General features: G+C 43.7%; 1 protein-coding gene across 7 annotated transcripts in view; it reads right to left on the minus strand.

Annotated features, from left to right (window-relative positions):
- Window positions 1-16,160, minus strand: part of p2rx2 (purinergic receptor P2X, ligand-gated ion channel, 2) — a 94,294-nt gene that overhangs the window by 71,029 nt on the left and 7,105 nt on the right. Inside the window, exon 1 of one of the 7 annotated variants that reach the window (XM_073065755.1) lies at window positions 13,387-13,499. The exons of the other annotated variants lie outside the window; for them this stretch is intronic. Coding sequence (XP_072921856.1) covers window positions 13,387-13,463 — 77 coding nt within the window. The 5' untranslated portion in view covers window positions 13,464-13,499. Of the gene's footprint in view, window positions 1-13,386; window positions 13,500-16,160 lie in introns of those variants that run through there. 7 annotated transcript variants of the gene reach the window in all.

The raw sequence follows: 16,160 nt of genomic DNA on the forward strand, positions 1-16,160 counted from the left end.
CACCACCTGGTTCATACCAACCTGATTTTCAGTCTAGTTCAGGGGTTCCCAACCTTTTTATAGCATTCACTGAGGGGCCCACGGGCATCAGGTTTGGAGCCCCTCAGCTAGTTCCATCTACTTGAATCATATCCCTCCTCCCATCTATGTACCTATCCAAACTTCTCTTAACTGTTACAATTGAACCAGATCCACCACCTCCACTTACTCACTCCACCAACTGAGTGAAGGAGTTTCCCCTCAGATTTCACCTTTCACCCTAAACCCATGACCTCCAGTTCTAGTCTCACCCAACTTCAGGGGCAAAAGCCTGCAAGAATTCACCCTGTCTATACCTAAATAATGTTTTACATCTCTACAAGATCTCCCCTCATTCTCAAGTCAAGTCAAGTCACTTTTTTATTGTCATTTTGACCATAACTGCTGGTACAGTACATAGTAAAAACGAGACAACGTTTTTTCAGGACCATGGTGTTACATGACACAGTACAAAAACTAGACTGAACTATGTTAAAAACAACACTGAAAAAAAACTACACTAGACTACGGACCTACCCAGGACTGCATAAGGTGCACAGAAACAGTGCAGGCATTACAATAAATAATAAACAAGACAATAGGGCAGTCAGGCTCTGGGTATTGAGGAGTCTGATAGCTTGGGGGAAGAAACTGTTACATAGTCTGGTCGTGAGAGCCCAAATGCTTCGGTGCCTTTTCCCAGATGGCTGGGAACACTCTAGGGAATAAAGTCCTAACCTATTCAACCTTTGCCTATACTGTAACTCAGGTCCTACAGTTCCAGCAACGTCCTTCTACAGTTCCTTTGCACTCTTTCAAATTTGTTAATATCTTTCCTGCTGGTAGGTGGCCAGAAATGCATGCAATACTCTAAATTTGGCCTCACCAATGTCTTGTGTAATTTCAACGTGATATCCCATTGCCTGTACTCAATGCCCTGATTTATGAAAGCCAATGTGCTAAAAGCTCTTTATAGCCCTATCCAGCGGCATCATTTTCACAGAATTATGGATCTGTATTCCCAGGTTCCTTTGTTTTAGGGCACCCTCACACTTGTCTGCATTAAATTCCATCTGCCAGCTTTCAGACCATTTTCCGAGCTGGTTGAGGTCATGTTGCAGGCTTTGATAGTCCACTATGCCCCCAAATTCACCTGCAAATTTACCACATTGTCAAGAGTTCTGATGAAGGGTCTCGGCCCAAAACGTCGACCGTTTATTTTATTTTCATAGGTGCTGCCTGACCTGCTGAGCTCCTCCAGCATTTCACGTATGTGTTGCTTTGAATTTCTAGCATCTGCAGAATTTCTCATGCCATATTATATCACCAGTTTACCACATAATCTTCTAAATTATTTATATAGATGATAAGCAATAATGTATTAATCCCTGCAGCACACCACAAGTCAAAGACCTCCAGTCAGAGAGACAGCCATCTACTGCCACTCCCAACTAAACCAATCTAAATTTTTAAATAGGTTTTATATTTCAAACATGCAGTTTAACATTGGAAAATTGGCACAACCTTTCAATATTCTTTTTCCTTCCCTTCATGATTGGCTGTAAATAGGCTGGTGACTGCACAGAAATCGCTGCTTTACTGATTGACACCCACAAATTACTACGGATGTACTTTGGAGAGCATTCTAACTGGCAGCTTCACCATCTGGTATGGGTGGGGTGGCAGGAGGGCAGGGGGTGGTCTACCGCACAGAATGAAAATAAGCTGCAGAAGGCTGTAAACTCAGTCAGCTCCACCGTGATCACTGGCTTCTGTAGTATCGTGGACAGCTTCAAGGGGCAGTGCCTCAGAAAGGCAGCATCCGTGATTAAGGACCCCATCACCCAGGAGATGCCCTCTTCTCATTGCTACCATCAGAGGGAGGGCACACACTCAACAATTCAGGAACAGCTTCTTCCCTCTGCCATCCGATTTCTGAATGGGCATTGAACCTATGAACAACTACCTCACTATTTTTGTACTATTTAATTTAACTTTCTATATTTGTACAGATGCTGGAAATCTAGAGCAATACAGACAATGTGCTGGAGGATGGATCAGGTCATCAGGTCAGGATGGATGGGAATAAACAGCTGACGTTTCGGACCCAGACCCTTCATTGGGACTGGAAAGGAAGGGGGCAGAGGACAGAATGGAGGGGGGTGAGGTAGAAGTACAAGGTGGCAGTTGATAGATGAAACTGGGAGGGGGAGGGGTGAATTAAAGAGCTTGAAGTTGATTGGTGGAAGAGACAAAGGGCTGGAGAAGGGGGTATCTGATAGGAGAGGACAGAATATCATGGAGGGGAGGAAAGGGAAGGGGGTGGAGCACCAGACGGAGGTGATGCACAGGTAAGAAGAGAAAGCATGAGCGGGAAACAAGAATAGAAAATCGTACTGTAATCTACAGTTTTAATTATTATGTATTGCATTGTACTGCTGTCACATAACAACAAATTTCATGACATATGCCAACGACATTAAACCAGATTCTGATTCTGAAACAGGGATGATAACCACATTAAAGAATCACATTAGGTGGTTGTTAGGGAAACGTAGAACAAAGGAATAGAGAATGGGAAAGAGATGGTCAGATTAAAATTGCCAATAAAAGATAAACGTTGCCAATGGATTGTGTTGAATCACTGTTTCTGAGGGACATTTCTAACACAGCTGCTTTTTGTGACTGCTTAGTAGAATCAGAGCATTGCATTTTATTTTCAGAAATACACCAAGATGTATCACAGCGGTGTGAGTAAAACGGGCAATAAGGCAAAATGAGAGAGATGAGATGATAAAATGCCTGGAATCCACGGTGACTTGGCCCTTTGAATTCAGAATCGGCTGGTGAAAGCAGACAGAGGGTAGTGGTGGTGGGTCTTCTTCTGGCTTCTTGGTCTGTACGAGTGGTGTCACAGGAATCCATACAGGGGCTTCTGCTGTTTATGATTTGGATGAAAACGTGGATGTGAGAGTTAGTCAGACCCGAGGACTGGTGGCATTCTGGACAGTGCAAATGATTGCTAAAATATACAGTGGGATAGACATCAGTTTCAGATGTGGATGCAGAAATGACAGGTGACATCTTGGTTTGCTGTTTAATATGCTAAATGTAGTTCACTTCCTTTTGTTTGCATTTTCAGTGTTTGCATTTTGTGGCTGCCTGTGGGACAACGAATCTCAGAGCTGTGTTCTGCATACATAATTTGATAATACCTGTACTTTGAATCTTTGAATCCAGGCAAATGTGGGGTGTTGTACTTTGGGCAATCAAATGTGAAGGGAAAGCACACAAATAATGACAGGATCCTTAACAGTGTTTATGTACAAAAGGATCTTGGGGTCCATGTCCGTAGCTTCTTTGAAGGTGGCTGCACAGGTTGATGAAATGATAAAAATGGTAATGGCAGGCCTGCCATTGTTAGTCAAGGGTCAGGAGATTACGGTGCAGCTTTGTAAAACATTGTTACACCATACTTGAGTGTATAGTATTCAATCCTGATTGCCCCATTATAGGAATTCTGTGAAGGTTACGAAGACGATTCGGAAAATATTTACCGCAATATTGTCTGGACATGGTCAAGTGGTTAAGGCATTGGACTAGTGATATGAAGGTCATGAGTTCAAGCCCCAGACGAGGCAGCGTGTTGTGTCCTTGAGCAAGGCACTTAACCACACATTGCTCCAGTCCACCCAGTTGAATATGGGTACCAACAAAATGTTGGGGGTTAATCTCACAATAGACTGGGAGTCTCGTACTCTCAGTCGCTTCACACTATGGAAACCAGCATAAACACTGGCCTGATGAGCCTATAAGGCTCGGGACAGACTTTTTTTTATTTTTATTAGTTTTTCAAAACATTTTACAAATTAAAAACCCCAAATCCCAATGAGGAACATTAATACAGTGCAAAATTAAGCATACAATAACAATATGCTACAAAGGAAGAGAATTAACAAAAAAGCACCTAAATTAAAGACAAGTAAGCTTAGTATCCTCCCCAAGCCCCACAACACAAGAAAAAACAACAACAACTCCAGACCAACCGCAACTCAATATAGAGAGTATAAGTCAGAACAGTCAAACTCCCAGACTGTGAATACACTTAGCAACAGAGGATAATAATGCCTACTACCAGAAAAAAAAGGGAGCTGAAAGCAAGGGACCGAAAAGAAGAAGAAGAAAAAACCAAAACCCCTAGTCAAGAGGAAGGTTATGAATCGGGACAGACTTTAACGTTAACTAACTTTAACATTGTCTGGATTAATGGATGTGTCTTATAAAGAGAGACTGGGCAAACTAGGCTTATTTTCTCAGAGGGCATAGGTGGAGTAGACAGTCCATATCTTCCTCCCAGGGTTCAAACTTCTGATACTACAGGGCATGCATTTATGGTGAGAGGGAAAAATTTCAAAGGAATGTGTGAGGCAAGTTTTCTTACAGAAAATGAGTCTGAAGTGCACTTCCAGGGGTTGGTACTTGCTGCCCATTATGCAGCTGGCGTTTAGGGCAGCAATGAAGGCCCTCCATCTCTGGTGGTGTTTGGGGCTTCTTTCATCCTGCCAATAGCTTCCTCTCGGTTTTCACTACTGTCGGTCATGCAAGTCCCGGGTGGAGACTCAGGAATACCGTCGCACTCGGATGTAGGAGGATTGTTCATTGCCACTTCCATAATAATTTTGTTTTACCAGTCAAGGTTCTTAGCCCTGAGCTGAATCTCTGAATTTGGTGGACTAGTGGACCACCCTTTGACTTGTTTGGCATGGGTGACCCTCCCAAGAGTCAACACACAAAGTCCTGACTCTAGGCAACAGAGCTCTCTGGGTCACTGAGGCATGCAAGCCTCCAAACCCAACAACAAGGTTGTGGTCCTCTTGGAGGACCAGGGATGGTAGTAGAGATAGATTCAACAGAGTCTCTTAGACGAGCATCTGAACATGCAGAGAATGGAGGGAAATGGACTAAGTGCAGGTAGAGGGTTCAGCACAAAATCGTGAGTTTTATAATAGCCAAAGGTTTGATAAAATGTGTAAGCTTAAAGAGGAAATTTGCTGTTTTATAAGGAATATTAACCCTTTCTTTTATATAAATGTGCCAATGGCTACTAAGTTAGCCAACAATTTCCTATAATGCTCTTGTATACTGTGTTCAAGATAATTTAATTTTTGTGCCATTAAATATTTAAGAATCAGGTACAATTTCCATTTGCATGGATATTAAGAGTCTCTTGTGGTAATCCTATAGGGCAAAATGGCAGGTATTGGAACATTTTCCAATTAATGCTTCAATTATCAAAACCAATTACATATCAATTTAATTAGAATTCCACACACCAGTTTGATTTTCAAATGAGTGAAATGGCCTAATGTTTAAATCAGTGAACATCCTGCTCAATGTCATTCTGCTAGACGATACAAAGAAGATGCACTGAGTGGATTCCATAGTTACAACGGCAGGTTGGGAGACACAGAACATTAAAGTTCCTGGCATACACTTCTTTAAAATACCTCAGACAATTTCACTTCACTGGTTAATGGTCTAATTTGGGTGCAGGTGAACACCAACCTTGAGATAGATATTAGCAAACTACTTAAGGTTGTGCAGCATGTTAACTAGGCTTAAAACAAGTCAAATAATACAAAAGCTCAATTTAAAGAGAGAAGGAACCGAAGAAGAAAAGGAGGTTTCCTTTAGTTGACTGTATTATTAGAGTATAGATAACATTTAGTAAAATATATTTTTCTAGGTTTCATACAGACGATGAAGAATGTGCAAAATAAGATTTACAAGTATGATGTTGGCTATGAAAACTCTAAATACTACTTCTAATTCTGTTTACTCTGGAGAACTCCCACCAAATACATGGTTCCCTGACCCCACACTGCTCGCTTCCACCCCTACCCAAGATCCACAAACTAGACTGTCAGGGTAGGCCTATTGTCTCTGCCTGCTCCTGCCCCTCTGAACTTGTATCCTCATATCTCGATTCCATTCTATCCCCCTTGGTTCAGCCCTTTCCCACCTACAACAATACTCATGTCCTTGATCTCCTCAGTAACTTTCAAGTCCCCAGCCCTGACTGCCTCATCTTCATCATGGCTGTTCAATCCCTATATACTTCAATGTCCCATCAGAAAAGCCTCAAGCCCCTCCGCTTCTTTCTTCACAAAAGAACCAACTAACCTCCACCCAACACTGGCATCCTTCATCTGGCAGAACTGGTCCTCACCCTAAACAATTCTTCTTTCAGCTCCTCCCACTTTCTCCAAACTCCAGGAGTAGCCATGGGCACTCGCTTGGGCCCCAGTCTTCCTCTTCATCAGCTATAGAACAGTCTATGTTTGAAGCCTCCCCCACTTAAACGTTGATGATGCATTGGTGCTGCTTCATGTGCCCATGCTGAGCTCGTCAATTTTATCAGCTTTGCCTCCAATTTCCACCCTTAAATTCATTTGGTCCAAATCTGACACCTCCCTCCTCTTTCTTGATCTCCCTGTCTCTATCTCTGGAGACAAAATGTCTACTGACAACTTTTATAAACCTACTGATTCCCATGGTTATCTCAACTACACTTGCAGTCTCCTGTACAAATGCTATTCCCCTTTCTCAGTTTTTTTCCTCCACCGCATCTCTCCCCAGGATGTGGCTTTCCATTGCAGGACATCAGAGATGGTAGAGGAAGGGAAACCTGCTCTTTGAAGAAGGGGGACATCAGATATGTCCTCCTTCCTTAACGAATGGAGTTTCCCTCCCTCTGCTATCGATACTGTCCTCACCCACATCTTCTCCATTTCCCGTACATCTACGCTCACCCCATTTTCCTGTAGCTGTAATAATGATAGAGTCCCCCTTGTCCTTACCTACCACCCCATCAGCCTCTGCATCCAACACATTATCCTCTTCAACTTCTGCCATCTCCAAAGAGATCCTATCACCCACCTCTTGCTTTCTGCAAGGATTTCTCGCTCCATGATTCTCTTGTCTATTCATCCCTCCCCACTAATCTCCCTCCAGGTATTTATCCCTGCACGTGTCCTAAGTGCTACACTTTCTCCCTCAGCTCCGTTTGCAGACCCAAACAGTCCTTCCAGGTGAGGCAACACTTCATCTGTGAATCTGCTTGGGTCGTCTATTGTGACCAGTGCTCCTGATGTGACCTCCTCTACATTGGTGAGACCCGTTGTAAATTGGTGGACCAGTTCGTCAAGCACCACCGCACCATCTGCCACAAGTGAGACTTCCCGTGGCCAAATATTTTAATTCCAATTCCTATTTCTGTTCTGATGTGTCAATCTATGGCCTCCTCTTGTGCCAAGATGAGGCCACCCTCAAGCTGGAGGAGCAAAACTTATTTTTCGTCTGGGTACCCTCGAACCTGATGGCATGAGTATCGATTTCTCCTTCCAGTGAACAAATCCCCCACCCCCCATTTCCACTCTGACCTTTCACTTCTTCTCACCACCCTTTACTTCCCCTGGGTCCCTTCCTCCTTCCCTTTCTTCTATTGTCCACTCTCCTCTCCTACCAGATTATTTCTTCTCCAGCCTTGACCTTTCCCACTCACTTAACTTCTCCTATCACCTTCCAGCTAGCCTCCTTCCCCTCCCGCACCTTTTTATTCTGTTATCTTCCCTCTTCCTTTCCAGTCCGGAAGAAGGATTTGTCCCGAAATGACAACTGGTCTGTTCATTTCTCCATAGATGCTGCCTGACCTGCTGAGCTCCTCCAGCATTTTGTATTTTACTTTGGATTTTCAACATCTGCAGAATCTCTTGTGTTTACATTGAACAGAGCGAAGCTCTTTTAAAGGAGTGAGATAGTCTGTGACGTAACCTGATATATTTTGTTAAGAATTTAAAATAGTTTAATAGGATAGACTTAAAAGAGTTTCAATTTTTAAATAATTAAAAGAAACAAGGACCTTAAATGTAATGTACGTAAGGAATTTGAGAGAGATTTTTTAAAATCCAAAAGTGATTAGAATGAGGAATCTGCTAACACAGGTAATAGGCAAGGCATTTAGCATCACCCTATTTATTAGGAAATGAGAGAAAAATGTGGAAGATTCTGGAATTAAAAGCTATGGCTGTAGGAGAAACAGAAGAGAGAGGCATGAATCTTAAAATAAGATAAATACTAGCAAAACTCTGTAGGGCTGAATAGCCATTTTGGTGTTCTTCAGTCTGTTTGATTCTGTATCACAAAACCATAACCTGAATTGCCATGAAGAGCGTTCTAACTGGCTGCATCACCACCTCGTATGGATCAACGTAAGCTGCTGAGTGTTGTAAACTCAGTCAGCTCCATCACGGGCACTCGCCTCCCCAGCATCCAGGACACCTTCAAGGAGCGATGTCTCAAAAAGGAGGCATCCATCATTAAGGACCCCCATCAGCCAGGTCATGCCTTGTTCTCATTGCTACCATCAGGAAGAAGGTACAGGAGCCTGAAGACACACACTGAATGATTCAGGAACAGCTTTTTCCCCTCTGCCAACAGATTTCTGAATGGACATTGAACCCATGAACACTACCTCACTTTTTTTTTATTCCTATTTTTGCACTACTTATTTAACTTTATAAATACACACTGTAATTCAGTTATTTTTCAATTATCATGTATTGTATTGTATTGCTGTCACAAAGTTAAAAAATGTCATGACATATGCCGGTGATATTAAACCGGATTCTGATTTTATATAGCCCTGGAGTCATACAGGATAGAAGCAGGAGCTCCTGGCTGAACGATGTGCCCTTATAAGCTAGTCCCATAGAAACCACAGAACCATAGGAACATTACAGCACAGAAACAGGCCTTTTGACCCTTCTTGGCTGTGCCAAACTATTCTTCTGCCCAGTCCCACTGACCTGCACCTGGGCCATATCCCTCCAAACACCTCTCATCCATGTACCTGTCCAAGTTTTTCTTAAATGTCAAAAGTGAGCCCGCATTCACCACTTCATCTGGCAGCTCATTCCACACTCCCACCACTCTCTGCGTGAAGAAGGCGCCCCTAATGTTCCCTTTAAACTTTTCCCCCATCACCCTTAACCCATGACCTCTGGTTTTTTCCTCCCCTAGCCTCAGTGGAAAAATCCTGGTTGCATTCACTCTATCTATACCCATCATAATTTTATACACCTCTATCAAATCACCCCTCATTCTCCTACACTCCAGGGAATAAAGTCCTAACCTATTCAACCTTTCTCTGTAACTCAGTTTCTCAAGTCCCGGCAACATACTTGTAAACCTTCTGTGCACTCTTTCACCTTATTAATATCCTTCCTGTAATTAGGTGACCAAAACTGCACACAATACTCCAAATTCAGTCTCACCAATGTCTTATATAACCTCACCATTACATTCCAACTCTTATACTCAATACTTTGACTTATAAAGGCCAATGTACCAAAAGCTCTCTTTACGACCCTATCTACTTGTGACACCACGTTTAGGGAATTATGTATCTGTACTCCCAGATCCCTCTGTTCTACTGCACTCCTCAGTGTCCTACTATTTACCTTGTATGTTCTACCTTGGTTTGACCTTTTGAAGTGCAATACCTCACACTTGTCTGCATTAAACTCCATCTGCCATTTGTCAGCCCATTCCTCCAAATGGTCCAAATCCCTCTGCAAGCTTTGAAAACATTCCTCACTGTCCACTACACCTCCAATCTTTGTATCATCAGCAAATTTGCTGATCCAATTTACCACATTATCATCCAGATCATTGATATAGATGACAAATAACAATGGACCCAGCACTGATCCCTGTGGCACACCACTAGTCACAGGCCTCCACTCAGAGTAGCAATCCTCCACTACCACTCTCTGACTTCTCCCATTGAGCCAATGTCTAATCCAATTTACTACCTCATCAGGTATACCCAGCGAATGAATCTTCCTAACTAACCTCCCATGCGGGACCTTGTCAAAGGCCTTACTGAAGTGCATGTATACAACATCCACTGCCTTCCCTTCATCCACTTTCCTGATAACTTCCTCGAAAAACTCTTAATAGATTGGTTAAACATGACCTACCATGCACAAAGCCATGCTGACTTTTTCTGATAAGTCCCCGTCTATCCAAATACTTGTAGATCCTATCTCTTAGTATTCCTTCCAATAATTTACCTACTACCGATGTCAAACTTACCGGCCTATAATTTCCCAGCTTACTTTTTGAGCCTTTTTTAAACAACTGAACTACATGAGCTATCCTCCAATCCTCCGGCACCTGACCCCTGGATATCAACATTTTAAATATTTCTGCCAGGGCCCCTACAATTTCAACACTAGTCTCCCTCAAGGTCCAAGGGAATACCCTGTCCGGTCCTGGGGATTTATCTACTCTGATTTGCCTCAAGACAGCAAGCACCTCCTCCCCTTTAATCTGTATAAGTTCCATGACCTCCCTACTTGTTTGCCTTGTTTCCATAGACTCCATTCCAGTTTCCTTAGTAAATACAGATGCAAAAAGCCCATTTAATATCTCTCCCATTTCTTTTGGTTCCATACATAGCCGACCACTCTGATCTTCAAGAGGACCAATTTTATCCCTTACTATCCTTTAACATACTTGTAGAAGCTCTTAGGATTATCCTTCACCCTGACTGCCAGAGCACCCTCATGTCTTCTTTTAGCCCTCCTGATTTCTTTCTTAAGTATTTTCTTACTCTTTTTATACTCCTCAAGCATCTTATTTCCTCCCTGTTGCCTATACATGTTATACATCTCTCTCTTCTTCTTTATCAGAGTTCCAATATCCCTCGAGAACCAAGGTTCCTTATCCTTATTCATTTTGCCTTTAACCCTGACAGGAACATACAAACTCTACACTCTCAAAATTTCTCCTTTGAAGGCCTCCCAAATCAATGATATCCTTGGCAGAGAACAACCTGTCCCAATCTATGCTTTTTAGATCCTTTCTCATTTCTTCAAATTTGTCCTTTTTCCAGTTTAGAACTTCAACCCGAGGACCAGATCTATCTTTATCCATGATCAAGTTGAAACTAATGGTGTTGTGATCACTGGAACCAAAGTGTTCCCCTACACACACCTCTGTCACCTGCCCTAACTCATTTCCTAATAGGAGATCTAATATTGCATCCTCCCTAGTTGGTACATCTATATATTGATTTAGAAAACTAACCTGAACACATTTCACAAACTCTAACCCATCTAGACCTTTAACAGTATGGGAGTCCCAATCAATGTGTGGAAAATTAAAATCCCCTACAATCACAACTTTCTGCCTCCTGCAGCTGTCTGTTATCTCTCTGCAGATTTGCTCCTCCAATTCTCATTGACTATTGACTCATTGACTATTGTATTATTGGTCTATAATACAACCCTATTAATGTGGTCATACCTTTCCTGTTTCTAAGCTCCACCCATATGGCCTCAGTAGACAAGCCCTTTAAACTGTCCTGCCGAAGCACTGCTGTAATGTTTTCTCTGACTAGCAAAGCCACCCCCCCCCACCCTTCATCCCTCTGCCTCTATCACATCTGAAACATTGAGCTGCCAGTCCTGCCCCTCCTGTAGCCAAGTTTCAGCCCACTTGTCTATATTTGGCCAGTATAATTCTAAATTGTTCCTACCTCCTAACTTTTAAATGTTGTCAGCACAGATCACTTAACCACTTCCTTTGCCACCCTCTTGGTTTCAGAATGATTCCATCTCTGCTGCAGATGACACCCCTGTAAGTTTCACTTAGCTCTTCTCGAGATGCTACCTGTTCCATTGAGCCCTTTCTCTCTCGCTCAGAGCATAAGACAAAGGTGCAGAATTGGACCATCAAGTCTGCTTCATTAACAGCAACCCTAACGCTATCAGAACTTCCCTTGTCCTATTCATCCATCTCCACCCTCTCTGCAACTTGGAACTAACTGGCTTTCTCTCTTCGCCATTTCTGATGAAGGGGCTGTTTCAAAGTGCAAAATAAATTTATTACCAAAACACATATATGTCACCATATTCATCACTTAAACTGCGATGTGTTTAACTCTCTAGTTTGAAGGACCGATTGAGATCTGAATACTCCCACATCCTCCACCAGCCTGGCCAAATTCACACAAGTTATATCAATACCCTTGAAACTTCATCTGTTATCTTCAAAATGTTTTCATCCAGTATCAAGATAAATAGCAACGAGGGTCTTTAGTCAGTCCACATTTAGCTTTCCCGAAAGACCCCGAATCTCCACATTTTCTTGTGGGCATATTTAGTAAAGACATAATAGAATCAATGAAAGACTGCACCAACTTGGATATTCAACTAGTGAGCGAAAGACAACAAACTGTTCAAGTAAAATAATAAATAAGAAATAATTATAATAAATAAATATCAAGAACACGAGAGGAAGAGTCCTTGAAAGTGAGTCCATTTGGTTGTGGGAAGATTTTAATGATGGGGTAAGTGAAGTTATCCCCTTTGGTTCAAAGGCCTGATGGTTGAGTGGTAATAACTGTCTCTGAACCTGGCAGTGAGGCTCCTTCACCTTCTTTCTGATGGCAGCAGCAAGAACTGACCATGAACTGGGTGGTGGGGGTCCGTAGTGATGGATGCCGATTTCCTGTGAGAATACTTAGTATAGATGTGTTCAAAGGTGGGGAGAGCTTTACCCATGATGGACTGGGCCATAACCACTACTTTTTGTAGTAATTTCCTTTCAAGGGTATTGATGTTTCCATACCAGGCTGTGATGCAGTCAGTCAATATACTCTTCACTACACATCTACATAAGTTTGTCGAAGTTTTAGATGCCATGCGGAATCTTCACAAACTCCTAAGTAGATGTGATGCCGTGCTTTCTTCGTAACTGCACTTACTGGGCCAGGACAGGTGCTCCAAAATAATAACAGCGAGGAATTTAAAGTAGCTGATCTCTCCACCTCGGATCCTTTAATCTCACTGGGACCGGGCAAACCGATAGTTCCTATATCTGATTAGTGTTGATAAATTGACAAGCTGCGAGATATCTACCCAGCTGATATTTTTTCTCCGAGGCGTTTGGGAATATTTCACAAGGTGACCGTGTTCAAAGGAACTACAAACGGGGTCACGTTGCGGCTCCGTTAAACTCACTCATGAAACGGTAATCTGAGAAGTTACATCCAGTTCTACACGTCCCGGTATTTACCCCTCAAAGCGGCATTACTGTTTACCTTGAAGATCAGACCGTCTGCAGCAAGGGGGTGGGGGTGGGGGGTCGGAAATTATCTAACACCGAGTCTAAAACAACCCCAGGATGACCAAAGTTTTATCAAAGTACCAGCGAGTCGTGCAGAATAACCGCCGTGTTAACGTCATTCTCTTTCATTCAAACTTAATGCAAACACGCCGAATTCCAGAATATACTTACGCGCCAAAGTACATTATCATGCCAAATTGGATGAATTTGTGGATGATCCCTATAAGTCCGGGTTTTAACACCACCATCTTTGGCGTTTGGTAACTCCAAAAGTCTGCCCACACATTAAACACTGCTTTGCCACTCATGGTATTAAATCCTACCGGGCTCTGGCGAAACGAACTTCTCTTATCCTGCTCCCTCTGCACACTGTCGCTGAGTGTTTAACTCTCAAGTTTAAAGGGCGAGTGAGATCTCACTACAGTTTACACCCACATCCTCTACCAGGTTCACGCAAATTACATCGACATCCTGGAGGCTTCAACTGTTGTCTTCAAAATGTTTTCGTACGGTATCAAGATAAATAGCAACGAGAGTCTTTAGTCAGTCCGCATTTAGCTTTCCCGAAAGACCCCGAATCTCAATTTTCTTGTGGGCATATTTAGTAAATGAACTGAATCAATGAAAGACCGCACCAACCTGCCTTTTCAACCGTGTGTAAAAGATAACAAACCGTGCAAGTGCCGAAAGAAAGAACTATAATAAATAATTGCGCAATAAATGCCGAGAACATGAGACAAAAAGTCCTTGACAGTGAGTCCATTGGTTGTGGAAAGATTTCAATGATGGAGCAAGTGAAGTTGAGTGAAGTTATCTATCCCCTTTGGTTCAAGAGCCTGATGGTTGAGAGGTAATAACTGTTCCTGAACCTGCTGGTGTGAGTCCTGAGGCTCCTGCACCTTCTTCCTGATGGCAGCAGCGAGAAGGGAGCGTGTCCTGGGTGGTGGGGGTCCCCGATAATGGATGCTGCTTTCCTGCCACAGTGCTCCGTATCGGTGTGCTGAATGGTGGGGAGGGCTTTACCCGTGATGGACTGGGCAGTATCCATCACTTTTTGTAGGAATTTCCGTTCAAGGGCATCGGTGTTTCCATACCAGGCTGTGATGCAGTCAGTCAATATACTCTCCACTACACATCTATAACAAGTTTGACAAAGTTTTAGATATCATGTCGAATCTTCACGAAGTCCTCCGGAAGTAAAGGTGCTCCCATGCTTTCAGCCTAATTGACCCGGGATAGTTCCAAGTGTGGTAGTCCTTCGGATCTGCAGAAGACACCATGCTGTGGTGCGGTTTATCTGTGAACTCTGCAGTCCCCGTCTGGAAGCGCACAGTCCAGCACTGGAAGTTTGTTGTTGTAATAATTGTGGCTGCGGTTCTGTGACGCCGCTCACGGTTTTCCATCAGTTTTCGGCAGCGCCGGTCTTCAAAACTGGTGTAGGCTTCATAGCACAGGGCTCGCCAGCGGGTTCTGTCAGCAGCCGCAGCTTCTAGTTCCCTTAACTAGCGTAGGGTTTCCTTCACAGCGTCTTTGAGGACGTGGACGACCTTGAGGTCTCTTCCCTGTCACCATAGAGCAGCTGGCGGGGCATACGGCGGTCGTCCATGCTGATGACGCGTCCCACCCATCGCATCTGGGCTCTGCTGATCCGGGACTCAATGCTGGCGGACTCCGCGCGATCCAGGACCTCCAGGTTGGAGACACGGTCGTGCCAACGAATGCCGAGGATGGAGCGCATGTGAAGTGTCTCCAGCTGTTTGATGTGTTGTCGGTACAGAGTCCAGGCCTCACATCCATAAGGAGAGAAGGGATGACCACGGCTCTGTGGAGATGTGGACCCGCCGTGTTGATTTAGCAATCTTGTACGCAGCTTCCCCAGAGCCTGGAGTCCAAAGACCCATCACTCGAGATGATGCTTCCCAAGTTTTTGAAGCTGTTTACATTTGTCAGCTGGGTGTCGACAAGTGATTTTTGGTTGGTTGGTGTTTGGCACGGGCGGGTGAAGTACTTCAGTCTTGTTCAGGCTGATAGTCAGGCCAAAGGGCATAGCAGCGTCTGCGAATTTGTTCAGCATCAAGTGTAGATCACAGTCTTTGTGCGCCAGGAGCGCACGGTCATCAGGGTTTCTTGAATGACCATATGGAGGCACTTTGTCCGAGCGATCAAGCGGCGAAGGTCAAATAGAGAGCTGTCCAATCGGACCCTGATGTACCTCCCTCCTTCAGACCTTGGACAGTACGTGACAGCAGGCAGGTGAGGAACAGATTGAACAGGACCGGGGCTAGTACACAGCCCTGCTTCACCCCATTGGAAATGGCAAATGCAGCTAATCTATCACCACTGCGAAGAACCCGTCCTGCCATTCCGTCGAGGAGCAGCTGAATCATCTTCACGAATTTCCTCGGGCATCCGTAACGACTCAGGATGATCCAGAGAGCCTCCCTGTTTACAGTGTCAAATGCCTTTGTCAAGTCAATGATGGCAGAGTACAGAGGCCTGTTCTGCTCTCTCCTGGACTTGCCTCACGGCAAATATCATCTCTACTGTACTCCGTTCTGGCCGAAAGCCACACTGCGCCTCCGGGAGGTTCCTTTCCGAGATTGTTCCACCGAAATAATAACAGCAGGAAATTTAAAGTTGCTGGCCCTCGCTACCTCTGATCCCTTAACCTCACGGGCACCGGGCAAACCGATAGTCCCTATATGTGGGTAATGTTGGGAAACTGACAAGCAGCGGATAGCAACCCAGATAAAAAAATTTTCTAGGTGTTTGGGAATATTTCACAAGATGACCGTGTTCAAAGGAACTATAAACAAGATCACGTTGCGGCTCCGTTAAACTTACTCATGAAACTCAATGTTTAATCTGAGAAGTTATATACAGTTCTACAGTACACGTCCCAGTATTTACCGCTCAAAGAGACTGTGTGTGTGTGTGTGTGTGTG

This window comes from Hemitrygon akajei, chromosome 14 (assembly GCF_048418815.1).
Source record: "Hemitrygon akajei chromosome 14, sHemAka1.3, whole genome shotgun sequence".
Lineage (NCBI taxonomy): Eukaryota > Metazoa > Chordata > Chondrichthyes > Myliobatiformes > Dasyatidae > Hemitrygon > Hemitrygon akajei.